Source organism: Bombina bombina, chromosome 8 (genome assembly GCF_027579735.1).
Source record: "Bombina bombina isolate aBomBom1 chromosome 8, aBomBom1.pri, whole genome shotgun sequence".
In the NCBI taxonomy this organism is placed as follows: domain Eukaryota; kingdom Metazoa; phylum Chordata; class Amphibia; order Anura; family Bombinatoridae; genus Bombina; species Bombina bombina.
Window position 1 is genome coordinate 96,166,853 of NC_069506.1, and position 20,049 is coordinate 96,186,901.

The following is a 20,049-nucleotide window of genomic DNA, read 5'->3' on the forward strand; positions in this document are numbered from 1 at the left end:
GAGAAGGACAGAGCGATCAGGCGGCAATTCCTATGCGGTAGACAACTTACTTTACAACACCGGTGTTCTACATTAAGTTGTCACCTATTCTGCCTTAAACACCTGTTTGTATGAGGTTGGGCCTCTAGCGCATGAGCAGTGAGTGCCACAAACCTCCAGCAGCTGATTAAAGTCACCGCAAGTGACGCAGTAGTCCCATTCCTACGTGGTAGACAACTAACTTTAGAACACCCTCCCTCTTTATTAATTTGTCTTGTTTAGTCTGTGTTATGTTTATGTATTAGACATGTGCAATTGGCAATATCAGCTGCTAAAAGCAGAAGGAGGCAGCCACTTACGGCATTCTGCTCTTTTCGGAGCGGGTGTTCTAGCAGATCAGCCAACTCCTTAGATTAGCCATTCCGTCACTTTCGGTGATGTGAAATTAGCTGTCTGACTGCTAATTCCCTGAGTATGCAAGCCCTTCGAGTCACCGCATCAAACATATATAGGATGGATACACTGTAATTCCCCCATCTTCACTATCTTTTTTGCCTCTGCCTAGGGGGGGTTCAAGGTTGTAAACCTCATTCCCCAAGGTTCACTTGGGGTGAATGCCAGAGGATTTAGCGGGTCGCCCCCCCCCTTGAACCCCCCAAGTGAAGGGGAAAAAAATAGTGTAGATGAGGAAATTACAGTGCTTCCTCTATATGTCTTGTTAGCAAGCAGTTCCGTTGTGGAGATTTACTACCTGCCGGCTCCTAAGCTTACATTCCAGCTTTTTCAAATAAAGATACAGAGATAATGAAGAAAATTTGATAATTGGAGTAAATTAGAAAATTGCTTCAAATTTGCATGCTATATCTGAATCATGAAAGTTTAATTTTGACTAATCTATCCCTTTAATAGTTGGAGGAGAAAAAAAAAAGACCATAAGTACTTGATTTTGAACGCTGGTTCAACAGTGGTCCTCAAGTTCCCCCCACAGGCTATGTTTTCATTATAGCTGAACCGGTGCACAGGTGAAGTTATCATCTGATGGGTGAGAGCAGGTTAGTAACCATGGTTACTGATCAGCTGATAACTTCACCTGTGCAGTGGTTCAGCTATAATGAAAACCTGGCCTGATGGGGGGTACTTGAGGGCCGTGGTTAATAAACACAAAATTAAAGGGCCATAAAAGTCAGTTAAGCTTTAATGGCTCAGATATAACATGCAACTTTAAGAAATGTTTTAATGTACTTATATTGTCCAATTCATGTTCTTTTGGTCTCCTTTGTTGAAAAGCATAACTAGATAGGTTCAGGAGCAGCAATGCACTATGTATATGTATTAGATTATGATGTATTCATTATATGTATATATATATATATATATATATTAGACTTGTGCGCGGCCGAAACATTTGTTTCGGTTCGTTTGGATGTACAGGTAGCCCTCAGTTTACGCCGGGGTTAGGTTCCAGAAGGAATGGTTGTAAATCGAAACCGTTGTAAATTGAAACCCAGTTTATAATGTAAGTCAATGGGAAGTGGAGTTAGGTTCCAGGCCCCTCGCAAAATTGTCATGAGTAACAACTAATACATTATTTTTAAAGCTTTGAAATGAAGACTTTAAATGCTAAACAGCATTATAAACCTAATAAAATAATCACACAACACAGAATATATAATTAAACTAAGTTAAATGAACAAAAACATTTGCTAAACAGCTTTATAAACCTAATAAAATAATCACACAACACAGACTTCACTTGCATTTTTCTACAAACAGTTCTTTCTATGCATTCCAATCTGGACTGATTTATAGACAGGAACATCTTGTTCATTTGAAATCTGCTTGATAGCTCAGGTCTGGTTAAAATGATTAATTTCAGCTTGCTTGGCTTTGCTGCAACACAAGCGGACAGCTCCACCTACTGGCTATTTTAATAAATGCACTGCTTCTCAATGCTTTTCAATAGCAGTCACATGACTGGAAAAAAAGGTTGTTATTCTAAAACGGTGTAAATTGAACCGTTGTAAAACGAGGGCCACCTGTATTCAGTTCTGATTCAATTCTTAAATTCAGAAGTTCGGTATGTGTTAGGCAGGATGTGCTCTGTATTAGACTAGTATTATGTACTGTATATTAGGTGTAACCCATCTGTATCAGCATAAGTACCAACCTCACAGGTACCAGCTACACAATATGCACAGAGCTAGCAGAGGTATATAACCTAATATACAGTACATAATACTAGTGTAATACACAGCACATCCCACCTAAGTACCAACCTCACAGGTACCAGCTACACAATATGCACAGAGCTAGCAGAGGTATATAACCTAATATACAGTACATAATACTAGTGTAATACACAGCACATCCCACCTAAGTACCAACCTCACAGGTACCAGCTACACAATATGCACAGAGCTAGCAGAGGTATATAACCTAATATACAGTACATAATACTAGTGTAATACACAGCACATCCCACCTAAGTACCAACCTCACAGGTACCAGCTACACAATATGCACAGATCTAGCAGAGGTATATAACCTAATATACAGTACATAATACTAGTGTAATACACAGCACATCCGACCTAAGTACCAATCTCACAGGTACCAGCTACACAATATGCACAGAGCTAGCAGAGGTATATAACCTAATATACAATACATAATACTACTGTAATACACAGCACATCCGACCTAAGTACCAATCTCACAGGTACCAGCTACACAATATGCACAGAGCTAGCAGAGGTATATAACCTAATATACAATACATAATACTACTGTAATACACAGCACATCCCACCTAAGTACCAACCTCACAGGTACCAGCTACATAATGTGCCCTGCAGAGAGCTTGCAGAGTAATATAACCTAATATACTGTACAATACTAGTGTAATTGTGATTAGTCCATGGCCATTCGATTGTAATGAATAAATCCAAACTAATTCGGATTTATTCGTTACAAATGCATTTGGATTAGTTTTGTTTCGTTGCTATGGTAATTCAGAAATTTTAATCGATCCGAAGCTCCAAATTTGACATATTTGTCCGAATTTCGATTCGGAACGAAACGCACGTCATATATATATATAAATATACTAGTTCTAAAGCCTGTGTACACGGGCCAATTTTTTTAAGTACCGCGGTTCCACCCTTGCTCCCTCTCTCCCCCCTCTCTTTTGCGCTCTCTCCCCCTCTTTTGCTCTCTCTCCCCCTCTTTTGCTCTCTCTCCCCCTCTTTTGCTCTCTCCCCCCTCTTTTGCTCTCTCCCCCCTCTTTTGCGCTCTCTCTTCCCTGCACCTCTTCTGCTCTCCCCCTCTTTTGCTCTCTCTCCCCCTCTTTTGCTCTCTCTCCCCCCTCTTTTGTGCTCTCTCTCCTCTCTCTTCTGCTCTCTCTCTTCCCCCCTCTTTTTGCTCTCTCTCCCCTTCTCTTTTGCTGTCTCTCTTTTGCTCTCTCTATGCCCCTCTTTTGCTGTCTCTCCCCCCTCTCTTTTGCTGTCTCTCCCCCCTCTATTTTGCTGTCTCTCCCCCCTCTTCTGCTCTCTCTATCCCCCCTCTTTAGAGCTCTGTATCTCGACTCTCACGGCGCATCCGGCCACGCCCCGTCAGCGTCACGCCCAGCCCCACCCACGCCACACCAGGCCAAGTGTGTTTGTCCTCGCGCGCAGTGTCTACTGTGCATGACAGCTTCAGACACACTTGGACTTTTATTATATAGAATATATATATATATATATATATATATATATATATATATATATATATATATATATATATATATATATATATATATATATATATATATATATATATATTACTCATTGTAGGAAGCTAGATGATGATTGCTGGTTTTTCCTCAGTGAATTAATAAGTACATTTTTTGCACTTTATATCCCTTTAATGCATAAGATCATAATAGTGTTAGTTAACTCTTTAGATACCAGAGCTAGATAGAACAAACTTATTTGTTGCCTTTTGTAACTAACCTTGGGTTTTATTCTGATTGATACCAACTAAATTAATTATTTACTAAAGTGTAGTTTCATTGGCACGTTTTAAAAGGAAACTACTTCTCCTTCCCCAAATTTGATCAAATCCTTTCACTATATTTGAATTTAAATCAACTTAAAGGGATACTAAATCAAATGTTTTCTTTTCTTTTATGATTCAGGTAGAGCATGCAATTTTAAAGGGACACTAAACCCAAAATTTTCTTTCATAATTCAGATAGAGCATGGAATTTTAGGCAACTTTCCAATTTACTCCTATTATCATTTTTTCTTTGTACTCTTGCTATCTTTATTTAAAAAGCAGGAATATAATGCATAGGAGCCAGCCCATTTTTGGTTGAGAACTTGGGTTATGCTTGCTTACTGGTGGGTAAATGTAAGCCTCCAATAAGTAAGCACTATCCATGGTGCTGAACCTAAAATGGGCTGGCTGCTAAGATTTACATTCCTGCTTTTAAAATAAAGATAGCAATAGAACAAAGAAAAATTGATAATAGGAGTAAATTAGAAAGTTGCTTACAATTTCATGCTCTATCTTAATCATGAAAAAAAAATTGGGTTCAGTGTCCCTTTAAGCAACTTTCTAGTTTACTCCTATTAATTCTTCTTCATTCTCTTGCTATCTTTATTTAAAAAGCTGGAATGTAAAGCTTTGGAACCAGCCCATTTTTGGTTCAGAACATGGGTTAAGCTTGCTTATTGGTTGGCTGAATGTAGTCACCAATAAGCAAGTGCTATCCAGGGTGCTGAACCTAAAATGGGCCAGCTCCTAAACTTTACATTCCTGCTTCTAAAATAAAGATAGCAAGAGAAGGAATAAAAATTGCTAATATGAGTAAATTAAAAAGTTACTTAAAATCGCATGCTCTATCTGAATAATGAAAAAATGTTTTGGGTTTAGTATCCCTTTAAAGGGACACTGAACCCAATTTTTTTCTTTTGCGATTCAGATAGAGGATGAAATTTTAAGCAACTTTCTAATTTAATATTATCAAATTTTCTTCATTCTCTTGGTATCTTTATTTGAAATGCAAGAATGTTTAGATGCCAGACCATTTTTGGTGAACAACCTGGGTTCTTGCTGATTGGTGGATAACCTCATCCACCAATAAAAAAAGTGCTGCCCAGAGTTCTGAACCAAAAAAAACCCCTAAGATGCCTTCTTTTTCCAATAAAGATAGCAAGAGAACAAAGAAGAAAAATTGATAATAGGAGTAAATTAGAAAGTTGCTTAAAATGTCATGCTCTATCTGAGTCACGAAAGATAAAATGTGGGTTCAATGTCCCTTTAATGGGCATGACATATTTATGTTGCTTAGTCACTTCATTTTTTTAGTAAGTGAATTTAAAAAGTAAGGTTGGCATCTAGGTGGTATATGTGACAGTGATACTTTCTTCACTCAGTATGTTATTTTGTGAGTTTTACAATCAGTGTTTCAGGAGAGAATCCCAGGTACCATGATAAAATAAGGTCAAGTAAAGGCTATGTTAGAACAGAAGGTAGGTGAAATTATGCCACTTACAGTACCATCTGATAAATGGGTGGCTCCATTTTAAAATAAAGACAAAAAAAAAATAATAACATTGCTCAAATAAAACCAAGTGCTTTTAGAAAAGCAATGCTTAGGTGTCCATGACTGGCATACTGTGCCCTCCAGCTTAAAATGGGAGATGCCCTCATCCTTCAACCAGTGCGGGCATTACAGCACCAGGCAGGCTGCCAGCCTCTCTCATGCACCAGCAGTCCTGTTGCTTCTGCACCTTTAACAAACAGATCACGATTATCCATTAACCTGATTTTGAGCCGCATTTCCTGGAGGTGGCGTTTTCTTTTACTTTTCCCCTAAGAGTCTTTGCTGTTAGAGGGGGAAAGACAAGAGATAGGATGCAGGACAGTGCCACCACCCCCTCCTGCTTATCAGCAATTCAGATTGCATGCAAATCCCATGCCTGATCCCCCACCCCTCACATTGCAGAGTAGTAGTACTGAGACCTCATCCCTCCCCCGTGTGGGTTTGTCTTCTGTGCTTCTAATGCAACTAAGTGAAAAAAAGGTTTTCCTTGCAGCTGCAGAGCCAGGGGAAGCCCTAGTATTAGTGCAGGCGTAGGGAGAGGAGCTGCTTTACCCTTCTCCACTCACAGATCTTTATTGTTTTGGATGCTCCCTGCTTCTCTGTGGACATGTGGTGGGCTCAGGTCATGTCTCTGTGGACTTTAGCAGCCGTGGTTGCCATTTGCTTGAGGAGCAGCCGGGCATATTGTCCCGAAAGGGATCTGGAGAAGAGGGAAGAAGAGGCCAACATTGTGCTCACCGGGACGGTGGAAGAAATCATGAATGTGGACCCGGTACACCACACCTACTCCTGCAAGGTAACATGAGCGGGGACCAAGACCACCTGTGGAATGGGCCCGGGAAGAGGGTGGGTGGGGTTTAAATTGAGTTTAAAAGAGGAATTTATTGAGATCACCTTTGCTAGTATCAGAAAAAAACACTTGGAAGTTAAATTAAAATTAAATTTGAAAATTAAAACGAATTGTCTTAAATTCCACAATTTAATTTAGAAAGTATTTGTTATGATAAAAAAAAAATAATCTTTTGTATAAAAATATTTAATTTTCCCACTTGAGGCACCAGTCTATAAACCCCTTCCTTTTCTATATCACCTGAAAAGTAGGCTTTATATATAGTAGAATAAAAAAGTGCAGTATATGCTAAAGATTGTTTTCCAGTACTTGTTGCACTTCTGATATACAAATAACTGTACCCTGCAGGGTCTGTGGTGTTGTTACATACAGTACAGTCAGTAATACAAAATGAATGATCTCCCTTCTATTTAGATGATTTAATAGATGCACCTATATTGCTAATGCAGTGTGACTGTTTAATAAGTCCAGTAAGTGACCATAAATGGGTGACACATTCTAAAGGAAAGTTGGTTTCAAATCCTTCAATAATACTCAATCTCTTGACCCTGAAGATTCAGAAATGGTACTACAGCGTGAGTTCTGTACACACTCATGCTTACTATGGAGTCCTTTATTCCCCCCTTTTTCTGTTGCACAAAAAACATTTTCTAACTTCAAAAACATGGAAAAAAATGTCAAATACAGTTTGTAGAAACATTGTGCCTCAGGCAAAGGTGTATATTACACAGTCCTAACAACAGATCTGAGTAATTAGCTCATTCAAGGCACAGGTTTTATGTCAGACCATATTTAACCCCACCTGTCTTATGGGGTACTGCTACACACTATTCACTGCTGTACCCGTTTTTATACTTATAAAATAGAATTATTATTTTTGCTATTATATATGGTATTCCTGTGAGGCTACAGTAAGTTACTTTTTGGTTCAAAGTACCTGATTAACATAAGGGAGGTAACATTGCTACAGGGATCAGAGACAAGAATTTGGCCCACTAGAGTCAAATTTGCAAAGTATCATATTCCAACGTTGTGATTCAGAATTTTCGTGGCATTTCCAATGTCGTAATTTGAATGGCTACATTTTTAAATGGCACGAGTTAGGATTAATGTTTTGGCTGCTGGAAAAAGGTTTCACATTTGCAAATTCAACATCAATTTAAATTGCTGACATTTTTATTGCGACACTTGAAGTACCGCAATATTTTACATACAACATTTCAATTTCCAGTGTTCCATTTGGACCATTTAAATAATAAATTCATAGGTTAGTTTGACAAAGCATACTAAGCCACAGAGAAAAAATAAAGGATATAATTATAAACTAAAAACAACTTTAAAAAACCACAATACCTTTTTTATCCAGTTTGTAAAAATATTTTATTTAAAAAACACTTTTTTCTTCTTCAAATTGTGTTATACATTTGCTGTCATATCATTTTAGTATCCATAAAGTTACTATCCTTTGTGCTTTCATTATAAGAAACACATAACATAGCTTCCCCTCAAAGGTTTCAGTTTTTTTGTGTGAAGACATAATATAATGCACTATACTCTTCCCTTTCAGAATAAATGATCATTAAAAAAATAAAATGGCAAATGGAAATGTTTTTTTGAAAGCTGAACATGGTTTTTGAAGTTTTTTTTTTATACTCCAGAACAATTAGGAACTGTATAAATATATGTTTTATGTTGTGCTTTTTTGGGGGAGCGAAACATATAATTTGGTTATTTTTAGATTACTGGAAGTCTAAAGTAAAGGCTTTCTGTTATACTCACACACCAATCCAGTGTCAAGGCTGTTATTAGGTTTAAAGAACTATACAACCAAGTGCTCATTTTGTAACTATACCTTTTTTTTCAAAGCCCTGCATTCTCAACACTTGCAGTTATAGAATTCCATTGCTGGCCTAAGGCTACTTTTTTTTTTTTTGTATCTCTCTAACTGCAGTTCAGATTAGTGCACAATATCAGCCTGCTGCATGTCAGGAAGTTTTTAGATGGATTAACCCTTTGTGGGAATGAAGGAATGTGTTTGTGCATGCCTGCCCTTTTTTTTTTGGGGGGGGGGGGATGTTGGCAAAGAGATTTATTGCTTTGCAAACATGTTCCTTCATGTTGCTAATGCCGGACAAATCAATAGGAAATCTAAGGGGATTTAGTGACTGCTGAGTATCCTAATATGTTCCAGGCAAATCCCTAGTTTAGTTCCCAGCAGCAGGTTTCTAAAAGAAAAGATGCTAGGTTACATATTAGTCTTTGAAGTGTGATATCTACACATTGCAATATCATATGCTGTGGAATGGTGCTAAAAAGCCTCAGTAATTGAAGGGTGGATTAAATGCCTTCAGTAAACCTACAAAGGCTTGCAATATTTACAGTGAGCCCTGTTGGTAAATTTTACAGTAAAGGTAGCGATTACACTTTGCTCGCAAAAAGGTTTAACAAAAGGCTGTTACAGAGGGCTGTCAAGGGCTATATTTTGACTAGTTAAACTAAGCTTACCATATGATTACATGTACTTAGCTCTGGCCTCTGATTGATCTGTAACCATAGGATAGCCACTTTTTGTTTTATGACAGCTTTTTGTTCATGTAAACGCTTGTCGTAAAGCAAAATTCTGCATAAGAAATAATAATACACTACTATGGGAACTGTGCCTTTTTAGATGAAACAGAACGGGTTTGTCTCATTTACTTGTCTAAACACATTTAACGGTTAATCTCCATTAGATATCCTCTATTTCCATTCAGTTTATTGTTTAAAACATATTTTTCATCAGTACAGTTACATGTTGATTCGGCTAACATTAATATATATATGTGTGTATGTATATATACGTTGATTGGAATAGCCGTGTTAGTCCAGAGATTTAGATATCAAAATAACAAGCGTATTGCATTGAGCAATGATACTTTTTTATTGGACTAACTATATATTTATAAGTAGACAAGCTTTCATGAGAGTTCCTTCCTTTTTAGCTATCCTGTGTATTAATAGGGGCCAATTTATTAATGTGCGAGCGGACATGATACAATGTAGCGTATCATGTCTTCCACACATCGATAAATGATGACAGCATACACTGTCGGCATTTATCATTACACAAGCAGTTCCAGCAGGGGGTGTCAATCAGCCCGATCGTATAGGATCGGGCGGATTGAGTTCCGCGGCCTCAGAGCAGGCGGACAAGTTATGGAGCAGTGGTCTTTAGAAGGGTGAAGGCTTGCGTGGAAACAGGGGCATCAAACTCCATTTCGGAGCTTGATAATTCGGCCCTATAATCTGTAAATTCTATTGAATTGGTCAGTATTTCTTCAGACTTGAGAAAGGAAGGAACTCTTCCGAAAGCTTGTTAACTTATAAATGTATAGTTAGTCCAATAAAAAAGTGCTCAATGCAATACTCTTGTTATTTTGATATCTATCTATCTATATCTATATCTCTATATATATCTCTCTCTCTATATATATATATATATATATATATATATATATATATTTGTGCTCATAAGTTTACATACCCTGGCAGAATTTATGATTTCTTGGCCATTTTTCAGAGAATATGAATGATAACACAAAAACTTTTCTTTCACTCATGGTTAGTGTTTGGCTGAAGCCATTTATTATCAATCAACTGTGTTTACTCTTTTTAAATCATAATGACAACAGAAACTACTCAAATTACCCTGATCAAAAGTTTACATACCCTGGTGATTTTGGCCTGATAACATGCACACAAGTTGACACAAAGGGGTTTGAATGGCTATTAATGGTAACTATCCTCACCTGTGATCTGTTTGCTTGTAATTAGTGTGTGTGTATAAAAGGTCAATGAGTTTCTGGACTCCTGACAGACCCTTGCATCTTTCATTCAGTGCTGCACTGACGTTTTTGGATTCTGAGTCATGGGGAAAGCAAAAGAATTGTCGAAGGATCTGCGGGAAAAGGTAGTTGAATTGTATAAAACAGGAAAGGGATATAAAAAGATATCCAAGCAATTGAGAATGCAAACGCAGTGTTCAAACTCTAATCAAGAAGTGGAAAATGAGGGGTTCTGTTTGATAACATACTGCATTCATCTTGCCATCAATTCTGACCAAATTTCATGTGCCATTGCACCTCCGTTTTTCACAGTAGGAATGGTGTACCTTTCATCATAGGCCTTGTTGACTCCTCTCCAAATGTAGCGTTTATGGTTGTGACCAAAAAGCTCAATTTTGGTCTCATCACTCCAAATTAATTTGTGCCAGAAGGTTTGAGGCTTGTCTCTGTGCTGTTTGGCGTATTGTAAGTGGGATACTTTGTGGCATTTGCGTAGTAATAGCTTTCTTCTGGCGACTCGACCATGCAGCCCATCTTTCTTCAAGTGTCTCCTTATTGTGCATCCTGAAACAGCCACACCACATGTCCTGTATTTCACCTGAAGTTATTTGTGGGTTTGTCTTTGCATCCAAACAATTTTCCTGGCAGTTATGGCTGAAATTTTAGTTGGTCTACCTGACCGTGGTTTGGTTTCAACAGAACCCCTCATTTTCCACTTCTTGATTAGGGTTTGAACACTGCTGATTTGCATTCTCAATTCCTTGGATATCTTTTTATATCCCTTTCCTGTTTTATACAGTTCAACTACCTTTTCCCGCAGATCCTTTGACAATTATTTTGCTTTCCCCATGACTTAGAATCCAGAATCGTCAGTGCAGCACTGGATGAAAGATTCAAGGGTCTGTCAGGAGTCCTGAAACTCATTGACCTTTTATACACACACACTAATTACAAGCAAACAGATCACAGGTGAGGATGGTTACCATTAATAGCCATTCAAACCCCTTTGTGTCAACTTTTGTGCATGTTATCAGGCCAAAATCACCAGGGTATGTAAACTTTTGATCAGGTACTTTTGGGTAGTTTCTGTTGTCATTATGATTTAAAAAGAGTACACACAGTTGATTGATAATAAATGGCTTCAGCCAAACACTAACCATGAGTGAAAGAAAAGTTTTTGTGTTATCTTTCATATTCTCTGAAAAATGGCCAATAAATCATAAATTCTGCCAGGGTATGTAAACTTATGAGTACAACTGTGTGTGTGTGTATGTATGTATGTGTGTATATGTATATATATATATATATGTGTATGTATGTGATATATAATATATATATATTTATATGTGTGTATATATGTGTGTGTGTGTATATATATATATATATATATATTTGCTTCATTCTCTTGGTATCATTTGTTGAAGAAGTAGTAATGCACTACTGGGTGCTAGCTGAAAGCCAATCAAAAGATGCACATATGTGCAGCCATCTATGTGATTTTAAAGGGACATAGAACCCAAAGTTTTTCTTTCATGATTCAGATAGAGCACACAATTTTAAACAACTTCCCAATTTACTTCTATTATCAAATTTTCTTCTGTTTTCTTGCTATCCTTTGTTGAAAAGTAGGGATGTAACCTTAGGAGTGTGCATGAGTCTACAGCACTATATTGCAAGAGCACTAGATGGCAGCACTATTTCCTGTCATGTAGTGCCTCAGGCATGTGCACTCTAGCTCAGTACTTGACAAATGTGTTTAAAAATTAGGAGCCAGTAAGAATATTTAGGAGCCAGACCGTTGGATTTGTATATAGACATATGGAGTATAACCCAAAAAGTTAGGAGCCAGGGGTAAAATTCTGGGAGCCAGTGGCTACGGCTCCTGGGTTTGTCGAGCCCTGCGTCTAGCTACCTAGGTATCTCTTTAACAAAGAATACTATGAGATCGAAGCTAATTTGATAATAGAAGTAAAATGTAAACTTTTTTTTTTAAATCCTCTATTTAAATAATGAAAGAAAAAAAATTGAGTTTCATGTCCCTTTAAGACTTAGCCACTTTCAGTGAAATTCGGCCTACTCCTAACACATGGGAGCCTCAGATCAATATTTTAGAAGCTTTATGGGACGCATATAAATTTATGACTATTAAACGCATAAATCATTTGTCCTAAAAGGGCAAGACATAGGTTCCAGGGTATCCTTTATCTGCTATTTAAGTTGTTGCCACCTTGTTTCCTCTCCATCCAGAAGACACCAAGGCACACATTTTTAGTTACTCTTTTTTTTTCCAGAGCCACAAAAACTCTGGCACACATTTTTTAGTTGTGATTTTTCCTGGGGCTTCAAGAACTATGGCACACATTCTTAGTTCATAATTTTTCCTGGGACTGCACAAACTATGGCACACATTCTTAGCGCTGATGTTTTTTTCATGGGGCCTTAAAAACTATGGCACACATTCTTAGTTCTAACTTTTAAAGCTCTCAATAACACTGCTCCACCCTATATCTCCGACCTCATCTCCAGATACTCGTCCTCCCATCCCCTTCGCTCTGTTTATGACCTCCTTCTTTCCTCCTCTCTTGTTACCTTATCACATTCCCATCTACAAGACTTTTCCAGACTGGCCCCTAATTCTGTGGAACTCTCTGCCTCGCTCAGCAAGACTCTCCCCTAGTTTTCAAACTTTCAAGCGCTCCTTAAAGACCCTACTGTTCAGGGATGCATACAATATACACTAACATTTTCCTATTTTAGTCCCTCTCCTCCTTTAGCTATCCCCTTGAAGCCCCTTAGCATGTAAGTCTACAAGCCTAGCTGCTTTGTAGATCACCTTCATGAGACCTGATTTGCAACAGTGAAACTCTTGGCAGGCCCCTCTATCTCTTTGTCTCCCATAACTGTCACCTTGCATATTAGACCCATGTCTTTAGCGCTGCAGAACCTGTTGGTGCTCTACAAATAACTGATAATAATAATAATAGTTCTGATTTTTCCTGGGGTCGCAAAAACGAGTGCAGAGGGCGACATGTGGTCCATAGGCTGCCTGTTGGCCATTCCTGCCCTAGAGTATGGTAATATAGAATAGGCAGGCCTAATTTCATAGAGTTGTTATATTATGGGGAAAGTCCTGGGAATGTAGATTAGTAGGACGGTAATTGAAAAAAACTTTTTTGAGATTACAATGCAGGACTGTGGAATTGTTTATGGGTTTATTTGTTAGAATACAAATTTTAGTACTTACTGTACCTATTGAGTAGGCTAATGTATTGGCCATAGAATGGATAACTTTTTGGAGTTGATAAGTCAGTATACATGTTGGATTGAAGTAAGGAACATGCAGGGCTCAACAAACCCAGTAGCCAGGGAGCCACTGGCTCCTGGAATTTGACCCCCTGGCTCTTAAAGGGACACTGAACCCAAATTTTTTCTTTTGTGATTCAGATAGATCATGCAATTTTAAGCAACTTTCTAATTTACTCCTATTATCAATTTTTTCTCGTTCTCTTGCTATCTTTATTTGAAAAAGGCGTCTAAGCTAAGGAGCCAGATAATTTTTGGTTTAGAACCATGGACAGCACTTGTTTATTGGTGGGTGAATTTATACACCAATCAGCAAGAACAACCCAGGTTGATCACCAAAAATGGTCCGGCATCTAAACTTACATTCTTGCTTTTCAAATAAACATACCAAGAGAATGAAGAAAATTTGATAATCGGAGTAAATTAGAAAGTTGCTTATAATTACATGCTCTATCTGAATCACGAAAGCAAAAATTTGGGTTCAGTGTCCCTTTAACTTTTTGGGTTATTCTCAATATATCTTTTTAAAAATACCACTGTCTGACTACAAATATTCTTACTAGGGCCTACAATTTTAAATATATTTGTCAACCCCTGTATGTAGTGTAAATATCTGATCTCTTTCTGTAGCTAGATGAGGAAGGGTTTTGTAGACAATAAATGGAAAGTATAATATAGGCCTGGCAATATTGTAAGATCCATGACTATATTGTAGTGACTATTATGGTGCATACAAATAATTAATGTGCAAGATAAGTGTGAGGAAATCCAATAAAATAGACAAGCAGAAGATAATATCGTAGAGAAAATGGCATCTTTTTTTTTAACTGTGACATACATACCTGGGTGTTAACATAAAATGATATTTAAACTATAAAGTGTTTTGTAAAATGTAACAGCAGCTACAGACATATGACACAAGGTTCTGTATCCTAAAAGAAAGTTGCAGTGAAGAGAAAGGAGAGCTTACATGGGCAGGATGAGAATGTACTAAAGAACATTTTATTGTAGATCAGGGCTGGACAAATCCAGGAACCACTGGCTCCTAGAATTGTACCCCTGGCTCCTATCTTTTGGGGTTTTCTGTAGAGAACACTGGACTTGTCTGTAATTTACCATTTGGGACATTACAGAGTTATCACAAAATTACTTTTGAGACCTTTCTTTTGTACAGCAATTAGGTAAATATGCAAGTGACTAATTTTTGTAATCACCCTTTATAATGTTCCAGCGTTTTCCATATCAATCTAGTAAATTGCACAATAGATACAGAGGACTAATGAATGCCCTGTAGACCTCCCAACCTAACTATATCAAATTATCCCCTGTTTTCAAAGCTTTCAATTCTATTTGTTAACCCTTTAAGGACACAGCTTTCAGTTTGCTCAATTGTTTTATGACGGAAAAATTCCGTCATATGTCCTTAAGAGGTTAAAGAAAGATCATTCAATTTTAAACAACTTTCAAAGTTTACTTCTATTATCTAATTTGTTTTATTCTCTAGGCTCAGGAGTCGCAATACTCTACTGGGAGCTAGCTGTTAATTGGTGGCTCCACATATGTCTCTTCTCATTGGCTAACCCAGTGTGTTTAACTAACTCCCAGTAGTGCATTGTTGCTCCTTTAGCAAAGGATACCAAGAAAATTAAAGGGACACTGAACCCAAATTTTTTCTTTCATGATTCAGATAGAGCATGCAATTTTAAGCAACTTTCTAATTTACTCCTATTATCAATTTTTCTTCGTTCACTTGCTATCTTTATTTGAAAAAGAAGGCATCTAAGCTTCTTTTTTGTTTCAGAACTCTGGACAGCAATTTTATATTGGTGGATGAATTTATCCACCAATCAGCAAGAATAACCCAGGTTTTTCACCAAAAATGGGCCGGCATCTAAACTTACATTCTTGCATTTCAAATAAAGATACCAATAGAAGGAAGAAAATTTGATAATAGGAGTAAATTAGAAAGTTGCTTAAAATTGCATGCTCTATCTGAATCATGAAAGAAAAAATTTGGGTTCAGTGTCCCTTTAAGCAAATTTGATAATAGAAGTAAATTAAAAAGTTCTTTAGAAAGCTTGGTCCACTCTTGTTTCGTCTCTCAAAATTCTCCCTAACAGATCCCTCAAGACCCCCCTAAAAGTAATCATACCTTCAGAACAGATCCCAGCTATACAGAAGTGGGAAAACAGAGGTCTTTATAGGATTGCAGACTTAGTAGACAAAGGCAAATTAATGACATACACACAACTTCAGGATAAACTGTCTCCTTCCAAATTACATTGGTTTCTATATCTTCAGATATCCTCCATCATACATAAATACCTACCTTTATTGACTGGTCACAAATTCACTCCCTTAGAAATAATTTGTAGCTCCTCATCCAGACCTAGAAAAACTATTTCACAATTATACCAACTAATTCAATCTTCCACACAAATCACTAAAACAAGCCTTAAGCTCAAATGGGAGGCCGACCTCAATACAGAAATTGATATTTCCGACTGGAACAACTTAATATATAATGCGAGTAAAGGCCTGTTGAGTGCTGACATGCAGGAAAATTGCCTTAAAACAATTTTCAGATGGTATCTCACTCCAATTATCACCTCTCATTCCATTAAACGGGGGTCCAAGCTCTGTTACAGGGGTTGTGAAGTCGAAGGTACATACAAACACATGTGGTGGGACTGCTCTTACTCTAAAATAATCTGGAATAAATTATCACTCCTTTTAAGTAGGATACTAGATAGCCCCATTCAGTTGTCAATGAACCAAGCCCTATTGAATGTACGCTTAAGGCAGTTTAATAAAGACATTAATCAATTTATCAAAATTTTATGTACAGCTACACGTATATGTATAGCCCGTCACTGGAAGGAGGGGGCTCCCCCCTGGGACGAAATTTTACATAAAATTAGGCACATATACAATATGTCCGCACAGGCAGCAATATTACTAGACACTCAGGAAGCTTTTCACAAAGTCTGGTTTTATTGGATCACACATGACTCCATATAATACTGTTTGAATTGTCAATATACCCAATACAGCAGAGATCTTATATGCCTTTATACATCCGTTGGTTAATCATAATATTATTCTTATTGATGAAAATTCCACTGGGTGTGTCATGGTCGGAAGGCACTATTTTCTTACTCTTCTTCATCTTCCCCTCTTATCTTCTTCTCTTCCCCCTTTGATTTTCCCAACTTTTCTCTATACTCCCTTTGTATTCAAGATCTTCATAAATTTTTTGGTTAAGATGGGAATGAGGGGGTGTCCTTACCCCACTCAGGTCCCCCAGACAAACTGACAGACAAGATGCATGATAGCTGTTGTTTAAGGAGTAATCGACCAAGTAATTCCATCTATATAGCGATACAAATGTAAATGTTTTAAATGCTTTTAGGAAATCTTAGTTACTGTCTACTAATATTGGTCTCATTGATCTATCTGTCATTAAGTGGCTATGTCTTCTGTGAAGGTCTTGTTTATTCTTTTGTATTGTTTAAATATCAATAAAAAATTATTTCAAATAAAAAGTTCTTTAGAATTTGTTTGCTCTTTCTGAATACTGAATGCAAAGTTTGGGTTTTATGTTCCTTAAATGGATATTCTGGTCAAAATTGAAATGCACATAGATGTATTGGCAAAAATGCTTCTAGTAAAAGATATGACTGTTTTAGTGTTTTAATTTTTTTCTCTGCACATGCATGTGAAGCATAGCTGGATATTTGTGCACTAGCATTTTAAACAATGCAGCTGCTCAGAGTGCCAGTGGGTTTTGTATTATGTCAGCAATTAACAAATTGAGTCATTACCAGATGGTACAAGCAACTTGATGCTGGCACACTGTGCATATTTAAATACACTTTTGAAACGGCTATAGCTTTTATAAGAAGCATTTTTGCTAATACATGTATATTGTAAAAATGCTAATGTTCAGAACTGAAATGAATCCATGAGGATTATAATTTTGTCTGGAATGTCCCTTTAAACTCATCTGTTTAAACAGTACTTGCAACTTCAAAAAGGCTGACACACTACGTTTTGCTTTACAAGATTTCTAGAAGTGACAGCCTCAAGTAAACAATAATCCCTCCAGAATCTATTAAGAAATGGACTTACCTTGTGTTTCTTGCAGTAAACATTATTTTTGTTTATTTGTAAAGTACCATCATAATATGCAGCAAAAAGCCAGGGGTAAAATTCTAAAATTCAATGGCTCCCTGGATTTGATGAGCCCTGCTCTAAGGTATTTGGCTACAAGATTGCCAACCACAATGACACAGCTTCATTGGCAGAGATTCTGTGCTTGTGGAAATGTTGCATTTTATTTTTAAACGTATTTAATACTTGTACTGTGTGCTTACCCCTTCAAATGCATTAAACATATATTTAGGCACTCCTAGAACACCGCCATTCACTTTAGATGAGGATACAGCAAGTGATTGGTGCACGCTCATCTGTGCCTGTTTCTCATTTGCTCACCAAATTGTTTACTCTGCAATTGTGCAGGAGCACAAATTTGACTAGGTATTTCATCCCTATGGGTTAAACGAACAGTAAAGTATTTCAGATTTTTATGTTAAATGCTTAATAATGCATAGTAAAAGAACTTTGCAATATACTTTTATCTATCTATCTATCTATCTATCTATCTATCTATCTATCTATCAGCACTTTATTTTTACACCACCTGTCCCCTTAAAGGGACATTAAACACTTTGAGATGGTAATATAAAATGATAAATTGTATATATAAAACAACTCTGCAATATACTTTCATTATTTATTTTGTCCTCTTTGCCTGTAATTCCATTCTGAAATTGTGAGCTTTTCAGTTCCTGTTAGAAATGGAAGTGCAGAACACTGTTAAATCCAGCACAACCATTGGCTGCACACTCTAGTGACCTATTTATAACGGTCCCTAATTGGCCACAGCAGAGAAGGTAACACAAGTTACAACATGGCAGCTCCCAGTGTTTTATAGACACTAAAACTTTACACTTATTTTGTCACTTTTTAAACAAATAATGAAACTTTAAAAAATACATCTACGTGTTAGTCATGAACTAATCTTTTCTTTGAATGCATCATTCTATCTAGCATGTATTTAGTGTTTAATGTCCCTTTAAAGGGACATAGAAGCCAAAACAAACTATTTCATGATTTAGGTAGAACATTCAATTTTAAACAACTTTCTAGTTTATTTCTATTATCAAATTTGCTTCATTCTCTTGGTATCATTTGTTGAAGGAGAAACAGTGCACTACTGGTTTCTAACTGAACACATGGGTGAGCCAATGACAATCGTTTGATATATTTGCAGCCACCAATCAGCAGCTAGAACCTAGGTTCTTTGCTGCTCCTGAATTCTCCTAGATAAACCCTTTAGCAAAGGATAACAAGAGAAGGAAGCAAATTAAATAATAGAAGTAAATATGAAAGCTGTTTATAATTGTATGCTCTGTCTAAATCATGAAAGAAAAAATTTGGGTTTCATGTCCCTTTAAACAACTTTTTACCTCTTAAAATGATAAATACCCCAGAATCGAGCTTTGCCTGAGATGCATTTTTATAATGAATTGCTGACCTCTTGTTGGTTTTACCTGAGATTAATAGGAGGGGAATCACTTTAAATACACAAGTGTTGATTTTGCACTTCTGCACAGAGACTCCCATATAAGTCATTAGCAGTTTTATGTGCACTAATACTAAGTACTTGAGTGACTACAACATTATTTATTTTACTTAATTGAGGTCATTGGAAGGTTTTGTATTATTTATGGTCATTCATTTCCCTAATAATCCAAGGGTTTTCAATTTTGTGGGGTGAGGGGGCACCTAAGAATGTTTTCATGCTTATTGTATGTATGTATACATCTTCCAAAAGAAAAAAGGTCTAAATTAAAGTGATAAAAAAATTCCTATGATCTCCCATGAAGTAGTAAGTAAATAATGAGTAAAGAGAGCAGAGAGCAAGCTAAGAGGTCAAAATTATTGTGAAAGTAGAAACAGTATGAAAATAGGGGAGGTAATGAGCTTTCTGGATAACAGTCACAGTCTGTGTATTTGGATAATTTGTTGACCTCTGTTAACAGAGACAAGGTATAAAGTGCATGTTTTCCTATTAAAGGGACAGTGTACACCAATTTTCATATAACTGCTATTAATAAACACTATTATAAAGAAGAATATGCACGGATACTGATATAAAAATCCAGTATAAAACCTTTTAAAAACTTACTTAGAAGCTCCCAGTTTAGCACTGTTGATCAGTTTAGGCTGGGACACCCAATGAAAGGGGCTGGGAAAGCAGAAAGAGCAGACACTACCACATTCCCTGCATATGAAAAGACAAATTACACAAACAATAGTAGCACAAATCTGTAGACCTGGGTCTACATCTGATCTGAAATTCAGCACAATGTTATTAAAAAAATAATATACATTGTTACAAAAACACTCCCAGATGGGCTATATAAATGGATCATCTA

General features: G+C 36.9%; 1 protein-coding gene across 2 annotated transcripts in view; it reads left to right on the plus strand.

Annotated features, from left to right (window-relative positions):
- The first annotated feature begins 5,942 nt into the window (after window positions 1–5,942).
- AGRN (agrin) overlaps window positions 5,943–20,049 on the plus strand; it is a 735,367-nt gene continuing 721,260 nt past the window's right edge. Inside the window, exon 1 of one of the 2 annotated variants that reach the window (XM_053690462.1) lies at window positions 5,943–6,365. In XM_053690462.1, the coding sequence (XP_053546437.1) occupies window positions 6,177–6,365 (189 nt within the window). In that variant the 5' untranslated portion in view covers window positions 5,943–6,176. The remainder of the gene's footprint in view (window positions 6,366–20,049) is intronic. The other variant, XM_053690463.1, reaches the window with a different exon arrangement.